Raw genomic sequence first — 16864 nt, 5'->3', positions numbered from 1 at the left:
AGTCTGCCGATGACTAGTTGCTCACTAGCTCTTACAAAACTCCGGATACCTCCTAGTGTATATATACATATACCCACCAACCTGCTGCCCATTTGTACATCTCCCCTTTCTGGCTAGTGATTTGACGTCATGCTAGTGCCTGTATATATTCTGTTTTGCTTGTATTCTGTAACTGACTGACCCTCTAATCTGTAACAGACTGACCCCTATGGCCTGTATATATTTTGCTTTGCGTGTAATCTGTAACTGACTATCTATTGCCTGTATTTAATTTGCTTTTGCATGTAATCTGTAACCATGTAACCTCAAGCCTCGCATATTCTGTACTGCTGCGCCCGGCTTCCCTCGGGTTTGGTGCGCATTATAAGTGAATAAAACAAACAAACAAACAAGCAAAATAGCATATATGCAATTTCTAAAACAAGGAGCCTCATCAGATAACTATTGAGTGAATAAAAAATACAATATTCGATAAATATTGGCTGAGAGCAATAGACCAAAAACCACCATCCCATACAATAATAAAAACTATTGTGCTGCCCTTCTAGTCCATGCCGCAAATAAATAATTAGAGACCCCAAAACTCTTGGAAATCAAATAAGTTATTATACAGAATTTGAGGGTATCCCTCAAAGGTACACACCCTTCCTGTATTAAGTAAAGGGACAAACTATTCTTGCCTTACTTAATCCTACAGTGGGCAACTGAATAAAAAGTGTGTCTGTGACTCTGCAACATTTGGGCAAAACAAGCATTTATCTGACGGGGTTTGATTCCATTTTGCAGTCATGTCTGACGGAGAGAGAATATTCAACCAGACTTCAAATATCTATTTTATTAATGGAATAAAGTAATTGGGTCTAAATAGGGTCCAGCTACTGGAGATTCCTTGGTGGTTAAATAATTCACAAACCTGTTCAGGCAAGGGATTTACCAATGATATCCTGCATACTCCAGTGAAGATAGGACTCTTAGATATCCCTACATGTTTTGTCAGATATTATTGCACCTTTTAGGGCTAGGTGAAAAACATTTAGGAGTCCAAGAATAGCCCTAACATGTCCAAACTATTTCCTGCTGTTCCCACACAGTGGTCCTATAATCTTCAATGGAAAGTTTTGAGATGTGTATACTGTATGCGAAATCCACTGTCTTCATTTAATTTATAGCAGAGGGGTGACATATACTTTTGGCTCGTTATCTGTAGTGTATAATAGTCTTCTCAATCATGAAGTTTTTCCAAATGTAGGGTTTTTGTACTAGCTTGTGAAATGAAGACGCTGTCCTCCAACAATAAGGTAACCTGCAGGTTTATTGGCTTCAAGTCTATATGATGCAGCCCCCAGCCTCCCAGCACCGCACAATTTCCACCAACTGACATACACACATTCACACGCACTCCATATTCCACCAGCTTGCACATGAAGGCAGGAGGCCAAGATACTACACACCTCCCTTCCTTCCTTGCCCCTCACCCTCCACATACCAAGGGCCTTGCACATTTGTCGCCCTTCTGAGATTCCACACCTGTCAACCTTCACCTCTCATAGCACCTCATCACTATATCCACTGGTACCAGCTCAGTATACAAAGGTTCTTCTTTCCTCACAACAACACCTTTCTTTATCCTTACTCAATGGCCAACATTTATCTCAATTTATTTGCAATATTTCCTATCATTAACACGTCTCAGTAACTCCTCTTTCCTCCCGTCCGCTTTCCTCCTCACATCCTCCACAACAACCTCAGTCACTCCTCCCCTTCTTAGTCATGGGGGATACACGCTTGTATTTCTCTTTCTTCCCGTTCATCATCTCAAACTGTCTCACTCGCGTCATTGCATGTGGTGACATCCTGTGCGCATATATCTGTTTGCTTACTGCCATCTTCTTATAAAGGTCACACTCACCGGCCAACCTTATTGCATCCATAATGCACCTGTTAATTCTTTCCACAGCACCATTACTCTCAAGGCAAGGTGATATATAGCTGTCTTTTTGTACCAAATTCCACACTTATTCCAATGCTCTCTCATTATCTTCCCCACAAATAGGCTCCCATTATCAGTGAGAGCACTACTCGGATAGCCTTTCCTTTCAAAAATCCCTTCTAAGAAATCAATCACCTTCAAAGTACATGCCTCCCTCCAACCTTCAATTCCACCCACCTTCACAATAAATCTAAAAACCACCACAATAAAGTTCCCATGCCCACATCCTTCCTCTACTGGACCCAACACATACATTGCCAACTCGGTCCATACACCCATAGAAGCATCCGTCATTAACATGGGTTGGGCAATGCTGCTTTTGTTTTCGTGATCCCTTTATGGCCCATATGAGGCCATGTCAATAATTGTTTCTCCTCAACACTTTAGGCACCACTACCCTGCCCCATCAGTATAATAGTCCTCCTTCTCCACTTAGCTCCTCTCTCACCTCCCAAAACCCTCACCCTCTAATTTCCATTTCTGTGGCCATACCATCTCCACTCGGTGCACCGCAATTACAATATCTCTATCCTCATCCATTGCCTGTTTCCATTCTGACCTACTAATAACACTCTCGTGTGTCATATACACCTAATTGTTACCTCTTATATCCCCAAATCTTCCCTTCCACCTAACTGAGACAGGTTGTCTGCCAAGACATTCTTCCATCCCGGAATTACTTCTATCACAAAAGCATGACTCTGCATCCTTGTCACCCAACCTTCCACTCGCCTCAACACTTTGTCTAATCCCTTCAATTCAAATATTTCCTTTAAAGGTCTATGATCTGTTCTCAAAACAAATTCAGAACCTAACAAATTCCAGAACATCTTTACAGCCCAATGGCACACTTGAACTTCTTTCTCTAAAACCAAATATCTCTTTTCGGGACCTCGTACTACTCTAGAAGCATGGCCAATTAAATTCTCTTAAACATCTCCAACAATTTGTTTCAACGCGGCCCCAATGCCAATATCACTAGAATCTACTGTTATTAGAGACTTCCTACTTGTGTCGAACTGTTCCAATGCCCTTTTTTATTTCCTAAAACTCCCTTTAACACACTGTTCCATATACACTCTTCACCGTTCCTCAAAGTCTTTCTCATCTCAGCAACTTTATCTGCAAAATTCTTCACTTCACAAACTTCTGGTAACATTTTATCATTCCTAGGAACGACCATAGATGTTGGACTCTCAATCTTATTTATACCACTCTTCCAATTGTTTCTTAGGTCTCACGCCATCCATACCAATGTCGTGCACTAAGTATTCCACAACTTCCTTCCGGAAAGGACATTTCTATTTCCTCAGCATCATACCTCTCTCCTCCGATATGTCTGGAACCCTTCCTAATGTTTTCTCATGCTCCTCAAATGCTTCTCCACAAATCAAAATATTGTCCTGGAAAGAGTGAACACCCATTATTCCATCAAATAACTTATACTCAAGAACCTTTTTTTCAAGGAATCTCTCCTTAACACCCATCACATTGCCCCCTGCGCCACCTGACTTGCTAGACGACGCCCACCTTTCTCTTCTCCGCCACCCAGTACAGCTGTACCCCTCCTCTTTGCCCCTCTGTATCCTACCCCCGCTGTATATCTGTTCTGTTAGTACCTCTGAAAAGCGCTCAATTATGCATCTGTACTGTTGTTTACCTCTGTAAAGCGCTCTGTTGTGCATCTGTATTGTTGCATACCTATGTAAAGCGCTGCGTTGCTCCTACTCTACACTATTTGCCCTTTCGATTATACCCATGGTACACAATTTCAATTCCTGCTTCGCTCCTTCACGCAGAACCAATGGAATCGGGCATAACCTACCCGCAACCGAGATACTTCCTTCAGAACAATTGTTTGCTTCATCCCACTGACCTTCACCACTTTCGGCACAAAAACACTCATAACTTTCCATATTTCTCACGCCATTTGTAAGCTCACATGAAGAACTTGGTTGTTGGTGTTGGGACCCAACCTTATAAACAACTTCTTTTGCTCTCGCCAGCCCAATATTGTCGCTCCTTTCTTTGTCTCGTACACCTTCCCTTCAGTGTTTCTACCTTTGAACTCTAACTCTGCCATAAAATAACCCAGCAAATCTATGTTATCCATATTATATACCTAAGGCTTTGACAGGTGGTTTCAGTCTTCACACTACCTTGTATTGTTCTCGCAAACACATCCTGACATAAGAGATACCTTCGCACCTGAGTCCGCCATCATTACTCTTCTCCCACTCACTCTTATTTCCGACTCAGGACTCTCGCAGTCCTCCGCACATCCTTGTCCTCCAACCACATTAACCGTAATCATTTCCACTCTCTCTTCACCATCCTCTTACAGTGATTTATACCCTTCTCCATGTATACACATTATACTCTTTTTAGAAGAGCCTAAATTCCCTTGAAAATGTTTGTAACAGTTTGCAAAATGACCCCCTCTTTTGCACTTCCTGGACATAACGGAGCCGCAGCCAAATGATTCTTGTTTCCACACCGGAAACACAAACGGTCCTCACCCAGATTTGCCTTTCCACCTCTCTGCGTAGGCCACTCCATCTTGGCTTCCCCAGCATCCTTATGGCGCATATGCCCTCCTTTATTCTTCTTTCATGACTTCTTTTCCAACCCAACCTTGAGCACCTCCATAGACGCATCTTTGCATTCCGATTTAGTCAGTTTCGCAATGCACGCAATAAAATGTTCCACTGTCTAGGCAATGCTAAGGACTTCCCCCAACCCGGGGTCCGTCCTTTCGCCACAATTCCTCCTGAATCCTATTATTGCTGCAGTGGATGATAAACTGATCTCTGATGTGTTCGTCCACGGCATTCCCAAAATTGCAGGACAAAGCCAAATGCTGTAAAGCTGTAATCTATTGTTACACGCTTTCGCTTTTCTCCTGGTAATGGACCCCAAATATCATTCAAAATGTTTTCTGGTTTTGGGAATAAAATGAGCAGCCAACTTTAACATTTCTACCTCTAGCTCATTTAAACCATCCGAATCCACCCCATCTGCCAAATCAGGTAACGTCTAAAAAATCAATTGACCCTTGAAACCAAGGAAATGCATCAACACAGACACCTTTCTGTCATACACAACCCCACTTCTGCATGCAGCCATAACATACTGCAAAAATCCTTTCTGCCATTGGGGACATGCATAACGGTAGGCAGCTCATGATAATACAGCTTGTTGCCTTAAGTACGAATGCATGGTGTGATCTAAGATTCTTCACTAACTCCCTTTTTTTAAAATCACTTTAACATCTTTGTACTTCCCTGCATTGTAAGAAATATCACTAAGTAAGCAGGCGTGTCAGTATTAGGTGATGTATTTTTTGCATGCATTTTAATAGAAAAAATAACTGAGTTGTTATGGATGGGTTTTGTACTAAAGCAGTTCATGGTCGCAAATTTTTTCAGACCAATATATATTGGCAGTGTGACTTGAACACAAGTCTAGCGATATTGATTAAGAAACTGAAAATGAGACCTTTACGGTGGGACTGGAATAATAATATTTAATATCTGGTGACAAAGGTGATTTTTGCAGAATATGTAATACAAGGCTTTGAACAACATACACCACAAAGATACTTAAGTGTAATTCCATATTGTAGCCTTCTTAGGTTTGCAAGTCAGTTGCGATTTAACCAGCTTTCTTCCTTGATGATAGGTGGCCCTAGGCATGAGAGACATGCGCACTTGTAGAATATGCAAATCTGACCAGGTTAAGAAACAAGACATCTCACTCAATGTCCAGTCCTATATGACAAATATTACAAAGCCTTTTTTGAGTTTATTCGTGAAATACAGAATATCTAAGGTGATGCCTTTTGGGCGTAATGGGGTTTCTGGATCATCTATGATTTTGTCATCAGCATTGAGGGCTTTGTGGAAATATATCATTGATACTATTACTGCAAAAACAAGGCTGCTAATAGTGATTTTATGTAAAGATGTGGATTCAATAGCTATTGTATTAATTTAACGGATGTTTAGAGTAAGTATAACTTAACAAGAGTATCGTTTATATGTATAAAGTAATTAATTTGAAATGTATAATTGTATTGTAAAATTATTTTTTTTCTCTTCAATTACATTTTAAAAGCTTTTAATGGTTTTTTTATTGAAAGTGTGAAACGTTAAATAACTAACACACTAAAAAATAACTGAATTGTTATCATGGAAGGGTTTTGTACTAAAATTGAGTGATCCCTTTTTCACAGGACCTCCAATAGTACTCAGACGCTGTCGTCTTGCCATACCATGGAGCCTTGTGCACCCGATGAATTTTTCCACGCTCTCAATCATGCTGAACAAACCCTTATAAAGATGGAGAATTACCTGAGGCACAAACAGTTATGTGATGTGATATTAGTTGCTGGGGATCGCAGAATTCCAACACACAGGTACAATTTTTTTAAAATGCTTCTCCTGGTTAAACTTCACAGTGGTAGGTTGCAAAATATATGTATGCCTGCAGAGACTGCAGAATTGAGTTCTGTGAAGGGAAATCTTTTCTCTATATCAAAACCCATAGGGGCTCATTTTGTAAGTCCAAGTGATTTGACGGCGGGTACCCGTTACATGTACACTTTCACGTACATGGGTCTCCCCCGCCAGGTTTTCCTCATTTGCATGCTGGAGTGCAAAATGGGGAAGGCAAAAAGGCGGCGTACATGCTTGTAAGGTGCCCTTTTGCACTCTGTTTAGCAAGTTGAGGAAATGCCGCCTGCCAACTGCGCATGGCAGCAGTGTTTACAATTGATTCTGTGACGAATCCTGGGAATTCATCCCTTTGCCCCAAGAAGACGCACCCTTTGGGATTCAGGAGGTAACCCTGCAACGCACTACCCTGCCTGGGCTCAACATTAAGGGGAGCTGGGAGCTATTCAGCTCCTGTTTTTCGCCTTAAATAGTCTGATTCGCTTGGTACCAACAGTTACCAGAAGCTGCTTTGGGCTCCCCAGGCCAACTGATGCCGAACACACCTATGTGAATTTAACTTTGTGTGTTTGGAACAATTTTATAACACATTAGTACTCATATATACAACATTTAAAACATAACGTGTCATAAATAACGGACACAATTGTATGTTTGCATCTTATGTGGAAGTGGATTTGTGGAATGTTTTGCACTAGCTCCTCGTTCTCCATTGATAGCTCCTGGTCACAGGTGAATGCTGGATACCCAGGAGCTGCTTTTAGCTCCTGTCTATACAATCTTAATTTCGAGCCCTGCCCTCCCTAAGGGACAGGGCAAGTAGGATCCCACTGAGGGTGACCCCCACCCTGCCCTGGGGATAAGGTATGCCCAAGTAAGGATTCCAGTTCACTTCCCCTTATTTATTATTATTTTTTTATTCTTAATATAACGCGCCACATCGCCCGTGAGCCTCAAGTTGCACAGTTTCAAAGTTGCAAAGTTTCAAGCATTTGGTGGTTATATGGGAACTGAAAAAGGCAATCATGTAAAAGGCCCCTCTAAGGTGGATGTCTTGGTTTCTGACCTGTATTTGTTGGTGCCTCTTTGTGAAATTGAGGACCAATGGAATCTTCCCCTCTGTTCCAGAGTGGGACCTAAATACACCTATCCATCAAGAGAAAAGGAGAGGTTCAGTCGGAGAGCGAGAAATGCTGCCTTGCGCAGCCACACAGAGGAGGGAGTCTCTCCCTCGCAGGAGGAGCAGAACCAGAGAGCCGCGTGGTGGGTGGAAACTTAAAGTAGCCCGCAGAATGCTTCTGCTTCAATGAAGGTAGAATACCGACAAACCTGGGACCGCTGAGAGGACATACAACCAACTGACACGAGACATACCAGCACCGACGCAAAGACGCTGACTGTAAGTCCAGAAACAGGACAAGAGTGCAGGTACGCAGAGAGACTGCCCCCAGTAACGAGCACCACTGCTTGAACAAAGGAACGTGGCATTACACGAATAGGAGGTGGAGGGCGGTGAGGCCACAAAGTATCCAACAATGGGCTGACAATCAGAAGACCCCAGAAGGGAGTGAGATAAACCACAACCGATTCAGGCTGAGCAGACATGTAGGCCATGACGAGTTGACAATCCGAAGACCCCAGAGTGGTGTGAGAGAAACTGCAACTGAAAAACAGGGCTGAGCAGGCCCGTATATAATGCTGAGCTGACAATGAGAAAACCAGAGAAGGGAGTGAGAGAAACAGCAAACGAAACAGGTCTGAGCAAGCTCCTCACCCACGACTGGATGACAAATCGAAGACCCCAGAAGAAAGGGCTGAGAGAAACTGAAACAGGGCTGGGAAGGGAAACCTTTTAACTATATCAAAATCCACAGGGGCTCATTTTGGAATTCCCAGTTATTTGACGGCGGGGACCCGTTACATGTACACTTTCACGTACATGGGTCTCCCCCACCAAGTTTTCCTCATTTGCACCGCAGACTTCAAAAGGGGAGGGCAAAAGGCAGAATACATGTTGTATGCACCCTTTTGCACTCTGCCGTGCAAGTTGAGTATTTACAATGCATTCTGTGATTAATCCAGGGAATTCCTCACTTCTCCCCAAGAAGGAGCCACCCCCTTTGGGACTAGCGAGGTGAGCCTGCTTACACAATACCCTCCTTAGGGGACAGGGCAAATGTGATTTTCCCCATTGCCCCCTCTCTGGGGACAAGGCATGCCCAAAGTAAGGATTCCAATTCACCTCCTCTTATAGCAAAGTCCCAAGCATTTGTTGGTTGTATGGGTACTAAACAGAGCAATCATGTACAAAGCCCCTTTAAGGAGAATGTTTTGGTTTTCTGACCTGTATTTGTTGCTGCCTCTTTGGGAAACAGAGGACCAATCTGTCCATCAAGAGAAAAGGAGAGGATCAGCCGGAGAGCGAGAAACGCCGGCTTGCACAGCCACACAGATGAGGGAGTCACTCCATCACAGGAGGAGCAGAACCAGAGAGCCACTCAGTTGGTGTGGTGGGTGGAAACCAGAGATAGCCCACGGAACGCTGCCGCTTCAACATAGGTGGAATCCTGACAAACTCGGGCAGAACAAGGGATTAGAGGCGTACCGGCATCCTACTTCTCCAACACCAAAAGGAAAAACTGATGCAAACCCAGGACGAGAACACAGGTCTGCGATGGCTAGAGAGACCGCCTCCAGTACTGAGCACCGCCGCTGGAAAGAAGGAATGCTGCATTACATGAATAGCAGGTGGAGGTTAGTGAGGCCACAATCAGAAGACCCCAGGAGTGAGAGAAACCAAAACAGTGCTGAGCAGGCCCGTCACCCATGACGGGCTTACAATCCGGAGACCCCAGAAAGAGGTGAGAGAAGCTGCAACCAAATCAGGGCTGAGCAGGCCTGTAGCCGACGAAGGGCTGACAATCCAAAGACCCCGAGGGAGGTGGTGAGAGAAACCAAAACACGGCTGAGCAGGCCTGTGGCCACGCTGGACTGACAATCTTGAAGACCCCAGAAGGGGGTGAGCGAATGCTCAATCAAACAGGGCTGAGCAGGCCGGCAACCCACGCCAAGGTAACAATCCAAAGATCCCAGAAGGGCGTGAGAGAAACCGCAACCGAAGCTGGGCTGTGCCGGCCTGTAACCCACAACGGGCTGATATTCTGAAGACTCCAAGAGGGGGGGGTGAGAGAAACCATAACCAAAGATAGACTAAACAAAACGGAGGTTGAAATCAGAGTCATTCAACCAGGGATGAAGAGAAAATTGTGTTTGTGAATATAAATCAGGGCAACATGTTCTGTTTAATACACTCCCCAGGAGGGGAAAAACCAGAAACTGTTCAGACAGACTGAAAAAGCCATTGTTTTGCCAGAAGAACACTGAGAGACACTTTTGTTTATTTGATTGAAAAACCAGACCAAGAGCTGGAAGAGACTTTGAGAACTCTTTGTTAAGGGTCAGAAAACCAGTCACCACTGATTTACCTAAGGGGGAGAATCCTATTCTAAGTCAAAACTTAGATTGTCTTTTTTGTCTTTTTATGGTGGTTGGGCAGATTTTAGGATAGTATAGGTTTGACAGATGTGATGAATCTGATTATGTCAGGTAATGGAGGTAGCCTCTCTTCATGTGGCCAGGAGACAGCAGTCGCTACCTGATCCTGACCCTGGGGGTGGCTAGGTGAGGGAGGATCACATGAGTTGAGGTGACCCTCAGAGGAATGGACAGGCATCATCAGATGAGACATGGTATCCCCCCTTTCCTTTTAGGGATATCCCCTCCATTCCCCATGCCTTGAGGGCATATTGTGACAACCCCCTTCAACATCTTGCAAAAGCTGCTGACAGAAATTAGGAATATTGTACACCTAGTAAAACAACATGTACTGAGACGAGCAAGAGGAATGCCATGAGAAAGAGTGTGAACCATAATGTCGACCCAAACACTCCTGGGCGATCGGGCAGACCAGGAAGCAAACGGAACTGAGAGTCGTGGCTGCAGAGCACTGCCGGCGAGAGGAGAGGTGCATAGGCGAGCTCCAGACTGGCCGTGTAGCGAAGTGATGGTTGTTGACTGTGGAATCTTCGGACAAAGAAGAACGAAGTCGCAGTGGAAACTGGAAGCAAGGACGGGCTTTGTTCCGATGCAACGAGCGAGCCTGCTCTGTGCCGCTGACTGGGGAAATTCGCTTGAGTCCAGCAGATACTGAGGCGAGTACCCTCAATGTGTACGATTGGAGTGATAGAACGCAAATATTGGTGAACCCAATGGGGAGAAGGGGATGCCGAAACTTAGGCAAAGAGACCCTGAAAGAGTGAATTGGTTGCCAGGAGTGGGGACGAGAGAAATCCTCATTGAAATCAGTGTCATCTTCACCGTCACAGTACTTGTCTATAAAGTAACTTGGGGAAGACTCATGCCCCCTTGTACTTAATGAGAAAGGGAGATTGCAACATAACGTCCTTGCAGGCAAGTATACCAGGCGAATTGCGGATCTGGGATTCACACCCAAATTGTGTGAAGAAACTGTACAAGAGAACCTGGCAGGAGAGTGTACAAGGTGTTTTGCAAGTCTGGGACCTGCACCCAAATTAATTAAAGGAACTTTACAAGAGAACTTGGCAGGGGAGGATACCAGGTATTTTGTTAGACTGGGACCCGCACCCAAGTTGTGTTATTGTTACGCTCACCTGATATCCACGGGGTCGCCACTCAGCCCTGGTTTCTGGATTCGCCCTGGACCCCTTCCCGATCCCGGGTGGTGCCTTCGATGGAAGTCGGGCCTGAAAGCACAGGAGGACTGGATTTAAGATCAGGTGCAGTCTCCTCCCACCTGCCCTGGGTTCGACCCGATGGCCCTCTACTCACCTTGTTGTGATGTCTGGCGTGCTCTCCGCCCTGCCTTCTTTGCAGGGGTGCGTAGTCTTCTGCGGGCTTGAGCGACTGAGTTACTTCACTGGTGCGAGCCTATTCAAGTGTCTGTAAAGGTAAGTCTTATTGTAGAAGTCTTTATATGTGCTTGCCTTCCTTTCTTGTGGCTAATGTCTTTTCTTTACCCCCTTAGGTGACCGGAGGTTCGGCGTGTGCGTAGCTTGGATCGAGCTCCTGCTGGAATGGAGGACGCACAAGCGTACTACGATTTGGTAGGTAACGCGCAAAGTGTGGCGCTATTTTGTCCTTTACTTGCTAACCTGTACTCTTACTTCCTTTTCAGGTCGCAATGGTCTTTTCTGGTGTGCGAGGTGTTCTGGAACGATGCCGGCCTAGAGATGCCCAACCAGGTGAGGTTCTCATGGTGACTGAGGCTTGAGCCGTAAGTAACTTGTTTTAACGTTGTCTTTCTCTCTCTTCCCTCAGGTTGCTTCGTTCCGGTGCGTTCGCGGTGTACTGGAGATGCTGATGGCTGGATGGAGGACCGCGAGCAGCAGAAGCATGGACGAACATCGGGCAGAGGCGAGATGGAATTCGCAGGTAAGTAGAGTCTGATAATGATGTTCTTTGTCTCCTCTGCAGGTCCGTTGTTTCAAGGATCGCTGGTATCAGGACACTGGACAGGACTGACTCCAAGAGAGTCCTGGAAGGTAGTGCAAGGCTCCTGAGGCCCCAGTGGAAACCCGAGTCCTGACCCTACCTGGCATGTGGACATGCCAATGGGGTTTTGGCTCAAGGGTCGTGACAGCACCTCCCCCCCCCCCCAGGCCCCTCCCAAGGTGGTTCTTCTGCCTGGTCCTGGTTTGGCTGGGAAGGTTCCGATGAAATGCCCTAATCAAACGGGGTGCATGAATATTCTTGCTAGGTTCCCAGGATCTGTCTTGGGGCCCGTAACCCTTCCAATTGACTAAGTAGTATAGTTTGGACCTGGTAATTTTAGAATCCAAGATTTATTTTACCTCGAACTCTGGTTCCCCATCGACTATTACGGGTTCTGGTGGTGTCATAACTCGTGTACCGGTTTGTACTGGTTTCAGAAGTGAGACGTGGAACACTGGGTGGATTCGCATATTGGCTGGTAGTGCTAGCTTAACAGCTGCCGGGTTGATGATGGTTTTGACGGAATAAGGTCCCAAATAGCGAGGACGAAAGGTCCGGCTCCCTTTTATTGGTATGTATTTCGCTGCTAGCCAAACCTTGTCTCCTACTTGAAAGTCGGGGGCCTTTTTTCGATGTTGGTCAGTGAATTTCTTTTGCTTGTGCTTGGCTTGGATTAAATGTTCTGTTGCCTTTTAAAAGGCCTGAGAGATGGTTGCATGAAGAGTTTTCACTGCTGGCATTTCCAAACTGGAAGGAATGTCTAGTTCGGAAGTACGTGGGTGTCTGCCATAGAGGGTGTAGAAAGGGGTTTTCTCCAGTACTGAAATGCAATGAATTGTTGTAAGCATATTCTGCTATCCATAATAAATCTCTCCAAGTCCCTCCTACCTGGTGCAGCATGCACCGCAAGTATTGTTCGAGAGTCTGATTGGTTCACTCTGTTTGGCCATCCGTTTGGGGGGTGATGGCTGGTGGATAATCGGATGTTGATTTGAGCCACAGAACAACATTTCTTCCAACAGTTGGACACAAACTGGTTGGCTCGGTCAGAGACCAGGACTGATGGGAAACCATGTAGTTTAATAATATTTTCCAGGAACGTCTTTGCTAAGCGAGATGCATCCGGGAGACCCTTGAAAGGGATAAAGTGTGCCATTTTTGAGAACAAGTCTACTACTAAAATAATGCTGAATCCTTGGCTGGGAGGCAAGTCTGTGATAAAGTGGAGAGAAAGTGTGTGCCATGGTGCAGGAGGAATAGGAAGGTAGTTGCGTTTCACTTTGGCTAGGGTTTTGGCAATTCCGGGGTGAGACTCCATCAGGGAATCGTGATAATTCGAAACGATTTGCTGTTGTAGCTCCTTTTTAGGCGCGTACAGACGTTCGCCAAAATATGGCAGTTGGTCCTTAATGGTATATTGTTCTCTAGTATGCCATTCCAGTAAGGTATTAGGAGTTATTACACGTTGGATCTCGTTTCTGAGCTTGGTTTGTGTTAAGGCTGTGGTGAGGCCTAAGAGCTTGCCGTCAGGAATGATGGCTACCGGATCTGGAGTTGCATACACCTTCTCGTCAATGCCCATACGAGATAATGCGTCAGCTTTCCCATTCCTTACACCTGGACGATAAGTGATCACATAATCATATTCAGCAAAGAAAATGGCCCATCGCAGTTGACGTGAGGATTGAGCCTTTGCTGTTTTCAAATATTTTAGGTTCCGATGGTCCGTGATTACTGTAACTGTATGTTTGGCCCCCAAGAGATAATGTCGCCATGCTTTGAAGGCGGATTTAATAGCCAGAAGCTCCTTGTCGGTGATGGCATAATTGAGTTCAGGAGGTGAACATTTTCGCGACTTGAAGGCCACGGGGTGCAACTGGCCGGTTTCAGGGTCCTTTTGAGAAAGAACAGCCCCCATAGCCATGCTGGAGGCATACGTTTCCACGATGTAAGGGAGGTCTGGGCGAGGGTGTTGTAAGATCGGAGCGGAAGTGAACCTTCTGTTAAGTTCTTGGAAGGCCCTTTCGGCATCTTCTGTCCACATTAATTTTTTATTGTTTTTTCGTCAGAGTAACGTGATCGGATGCACAATCTGAGAGAAGTCTGGGATGAACCGACGGTAGAAGTTTGCAAAGCCCAGCATGCTCTGGACCCCTTTTAACGAAGTTGGAGAAGGCCACTTAAGAATGGCATCCACTTTATGTACATCCTTTCTGATGCCTTTCGGAATGAGGATGAAACCAAGGAATTCTGCTTCGGTTACATGAAAAAAGCATTTTTCAAGTTTTGCATATAGTCGATGTTGGCGAAGTTTGGTGAGAACGGAACGGATGTGCTTGACATGTTCTTGTCTCGAGGCTGAATACACTAGGATGTCGTCTATGTAGACCAGGGCGCAGACATTGATCGATGGATTCCCTCAGAACATCGTTCATGAAGTATTGGAACGCCGCGGGGGCATTGCAGAGTCGAAAAGGCATTAACTGGTACTCAATCCATATTTGGTACGAAAAGCCGTTTTACATTCATCACCTTTTTTAACTCAGACTAGGTGGTACGCTCCTCTGAGGTCTAGCTTGGTATAAATCTGGGCATCCTTGACTTGGTCCAGCATTTCGGGAATGAGTGGCAGGGGGGTAACGATTCTTTACGGTGATCCAGTTTAACGCGCGATAGTCGAAGCAGGTCCTCAAGTCCCCTTCCTTCTTCATACAAAGAATAAGGGACTGGCTGCAGGTGATTTAGATGGGCGGATAAACCCATTTGCCAAGTACTGGTCCAGATAGGATTTTAGATGCTGGTTTTCTGGTTCTGCGAGCGCATAGATTCTGCCACAAGGGATTTGTGCACCAGGTAGGAGGTCAATCTGACAGTCATAGGGCCTGTGCCGTGGTAGTGTGTTAGCTTGCTCCTTCTGGAACACGTCCTGGTAATCTTGGTTTTCTTCCAGGAGAGTACTAGTCGCGCCAAGTGTCGATGCAGCTGTTCTAGGACTCCTAGGGATGTCGAAACTGGATTTTTCTTCTTTGTAATAGCAGGTGGGAGCGCAATCTATCTAGGGATTATGAGCAACTAACCATGGCATCCCTAATATTAGCCGGAACTGAGGGGCCTTGATGAGATCGAAGGAAATAGATTCCCAGTGTTCATCCTAGCACAACAGGGTTACCCCTACTGTACATTGGGTTACTGGCCCAGAAGACATTTCTGTCCCAATCCAAGTGGTTACCTTTTCTGTGTTCGGCTTGAAACATAAGGGAAGCCCCATCTCTGCTGCCAGTTCTTGATCAATATAGTTCCCAACTGCTCCGCTGTCTATGTAAGCCTCAATGGCGTGCAACCGAGACGGTTCTTGGTGATTGATTAGGATCACTGGTATTGCAAAAAGTGAGGTCGGTGGCTCATTCTTCTCACTCGACAAACTGACCTCTACGTTTGTCGAGCTGGGTAGTTTTACGATTCCTTACTCTCATCCCTTTCCGTGGCTCCTACGGTTCTCTTAAGAGGTTTTACTGGACAGTCTTTTAGGAAGTGCCCTGGTTTTCCGAAGTACAAGCATAACTGATGTTGCCTTCTCTTGTCCCTTTCTGCCTTTGCTAAAGGTGGTCGCATGCCTCCGATCTGCATGGGCTCTGCGGTGTTCTCAGGCATGCGTGGGCCAACATCCTTAGTCCCGAGTGTCTGACCTAGACTGATCTGCCTTACGGTCTTGTAATCGGTGATCTAGTTGCACAACCCATGCCCTTAAGATTTTAATTGTATAGAATGTGAAAAAAGGACTAGCAAAGGAGTTATTTCCCCTGGAGTGAATTGCAACACAAGAGGAGGGAGTTATCCTCTTGGGCTATAAAGAACTTGGTTATTATTTGACCTTTTGTTTTGGTGGAGAGAATCCTGGGGAAGGAAGTCTTTCCCTTTGGAACTGTGAGCATTATCCATTTGGAACTTCTGCGGGAGTTTTATCTTGTGTTGAACTAGAACATGTGCGTTCTTTCTAAGACAAAGACACTACCATTAATGCCTTTAGAATGCAAGGGCTAGGATAGGATTTTGGACACAATACATATTTGCTTTGGACTTCTTAACACTTGACAGACTCTTAGTTTTGGTTAAAGTAGGGAAATACTTCCTAGATTAGGGATAGTGAGGCATTTTCCAATCCATTTATTATTTAATAAAAGTTTATACCAATCACCATCCTCTGTGTCCGTGTCTCGTTCGTGGTTCTTCACACAGAGGACGTTTATTTTTTAAGACATCCTAATGAGCACCAGTTTGTTTTCTAGAATAGTGAATTCATCCTAGAGGTTGTCTTTATTTTAAATGAATAAAACACTTTGTTCAAACATGTCCTCTTGTCTGTGTCCTTTATCTGACTCTCGATTTTTGCTGGTCCTGGAAACAACTTACGAAATGGAGAGAGCCGACAGGGTTAGAACGCTGAGGCATGAGATGGGCATTTTAGCCAAACTGCACAATTTTCAAACTAAAGAAAAAATTATGCTAGCAGGGACGAGGAGTCCATCTATTCACTCTTCAAAGCTACAGTGTTGACAAATTTACAATGCAGGAGAGAGAGAGGAGGGAAGTAACAGGGTTATTACGGCAGCGGCAGAAGAAATATTGTTGGACCTTCCCATTCCACCCCCAGTCAGGAACGTCATTTAGGGGCCACCAGGGGTCAAAACCAGGGGTAAAATAAGAACAAAAAAAGGTTTTTCTTTTTTTTTTAAATCCAAGCTCCTGGGCTGTGGCCAGGGCCATATGGCTCTTTGCTTCTGGAGTGGCTGGCTTTCTTGTTCAGGCAACTTAAAAAAAAAAAAGACTAAAAAAGGGCAGGGGTTCCACACGTCTAACACTTTCAGCAGTGACCTTAAATAAGAAAGAA

At 45.1% G+C, this 16864-nt stretch overlaps 1 protein-coding gene across 4 annotated transcripts in view; it reads left to right on the top strand.

Moving 5' to 3' along the window:
* KLHL5 (kelch like family member 5) overlaps positions 1-16864 on the top strand; it is a 1021700-nt gene that overhangs the window by 435762 nt on the left and 569074 nt on the right. For all 4 annotated transcript variants that reach the window (XM_069631792.1, XM_069631790.1, XM_069631791.1 and 1 more), the window contains one exon: positions 6225-6407. In XM_069631792.1, coding sequence (XP_069487893.1) covers positions 6265-6407 — 143 coding nt within the window. In that variant the 5' untranslated portion in view covers positions 6225-6264. The remainder of the gene's footprint in view (positions 1-6224; positions 6408-16864) is intronic.

Source organism: Ambystoma mexicanum, chromosome 6q (assembly GCF_040938575.1).
Source record: "Ambystoma mexicanum isolate Mex_15411 chromosome 6q, UKY_AmexF1_1, whole genome shotgun sequence".
NCBI classification, from domain to species: domain Eukaryota; kingdom Metazoa; phylum Chordata; class Amphibia; order Caudata; family Ambystomatidae; genus Ambystoma; species Ambystoma mexicanum.
This window is presented reverse-complemented; position numbering and strand designations above follow the sequence as displayed.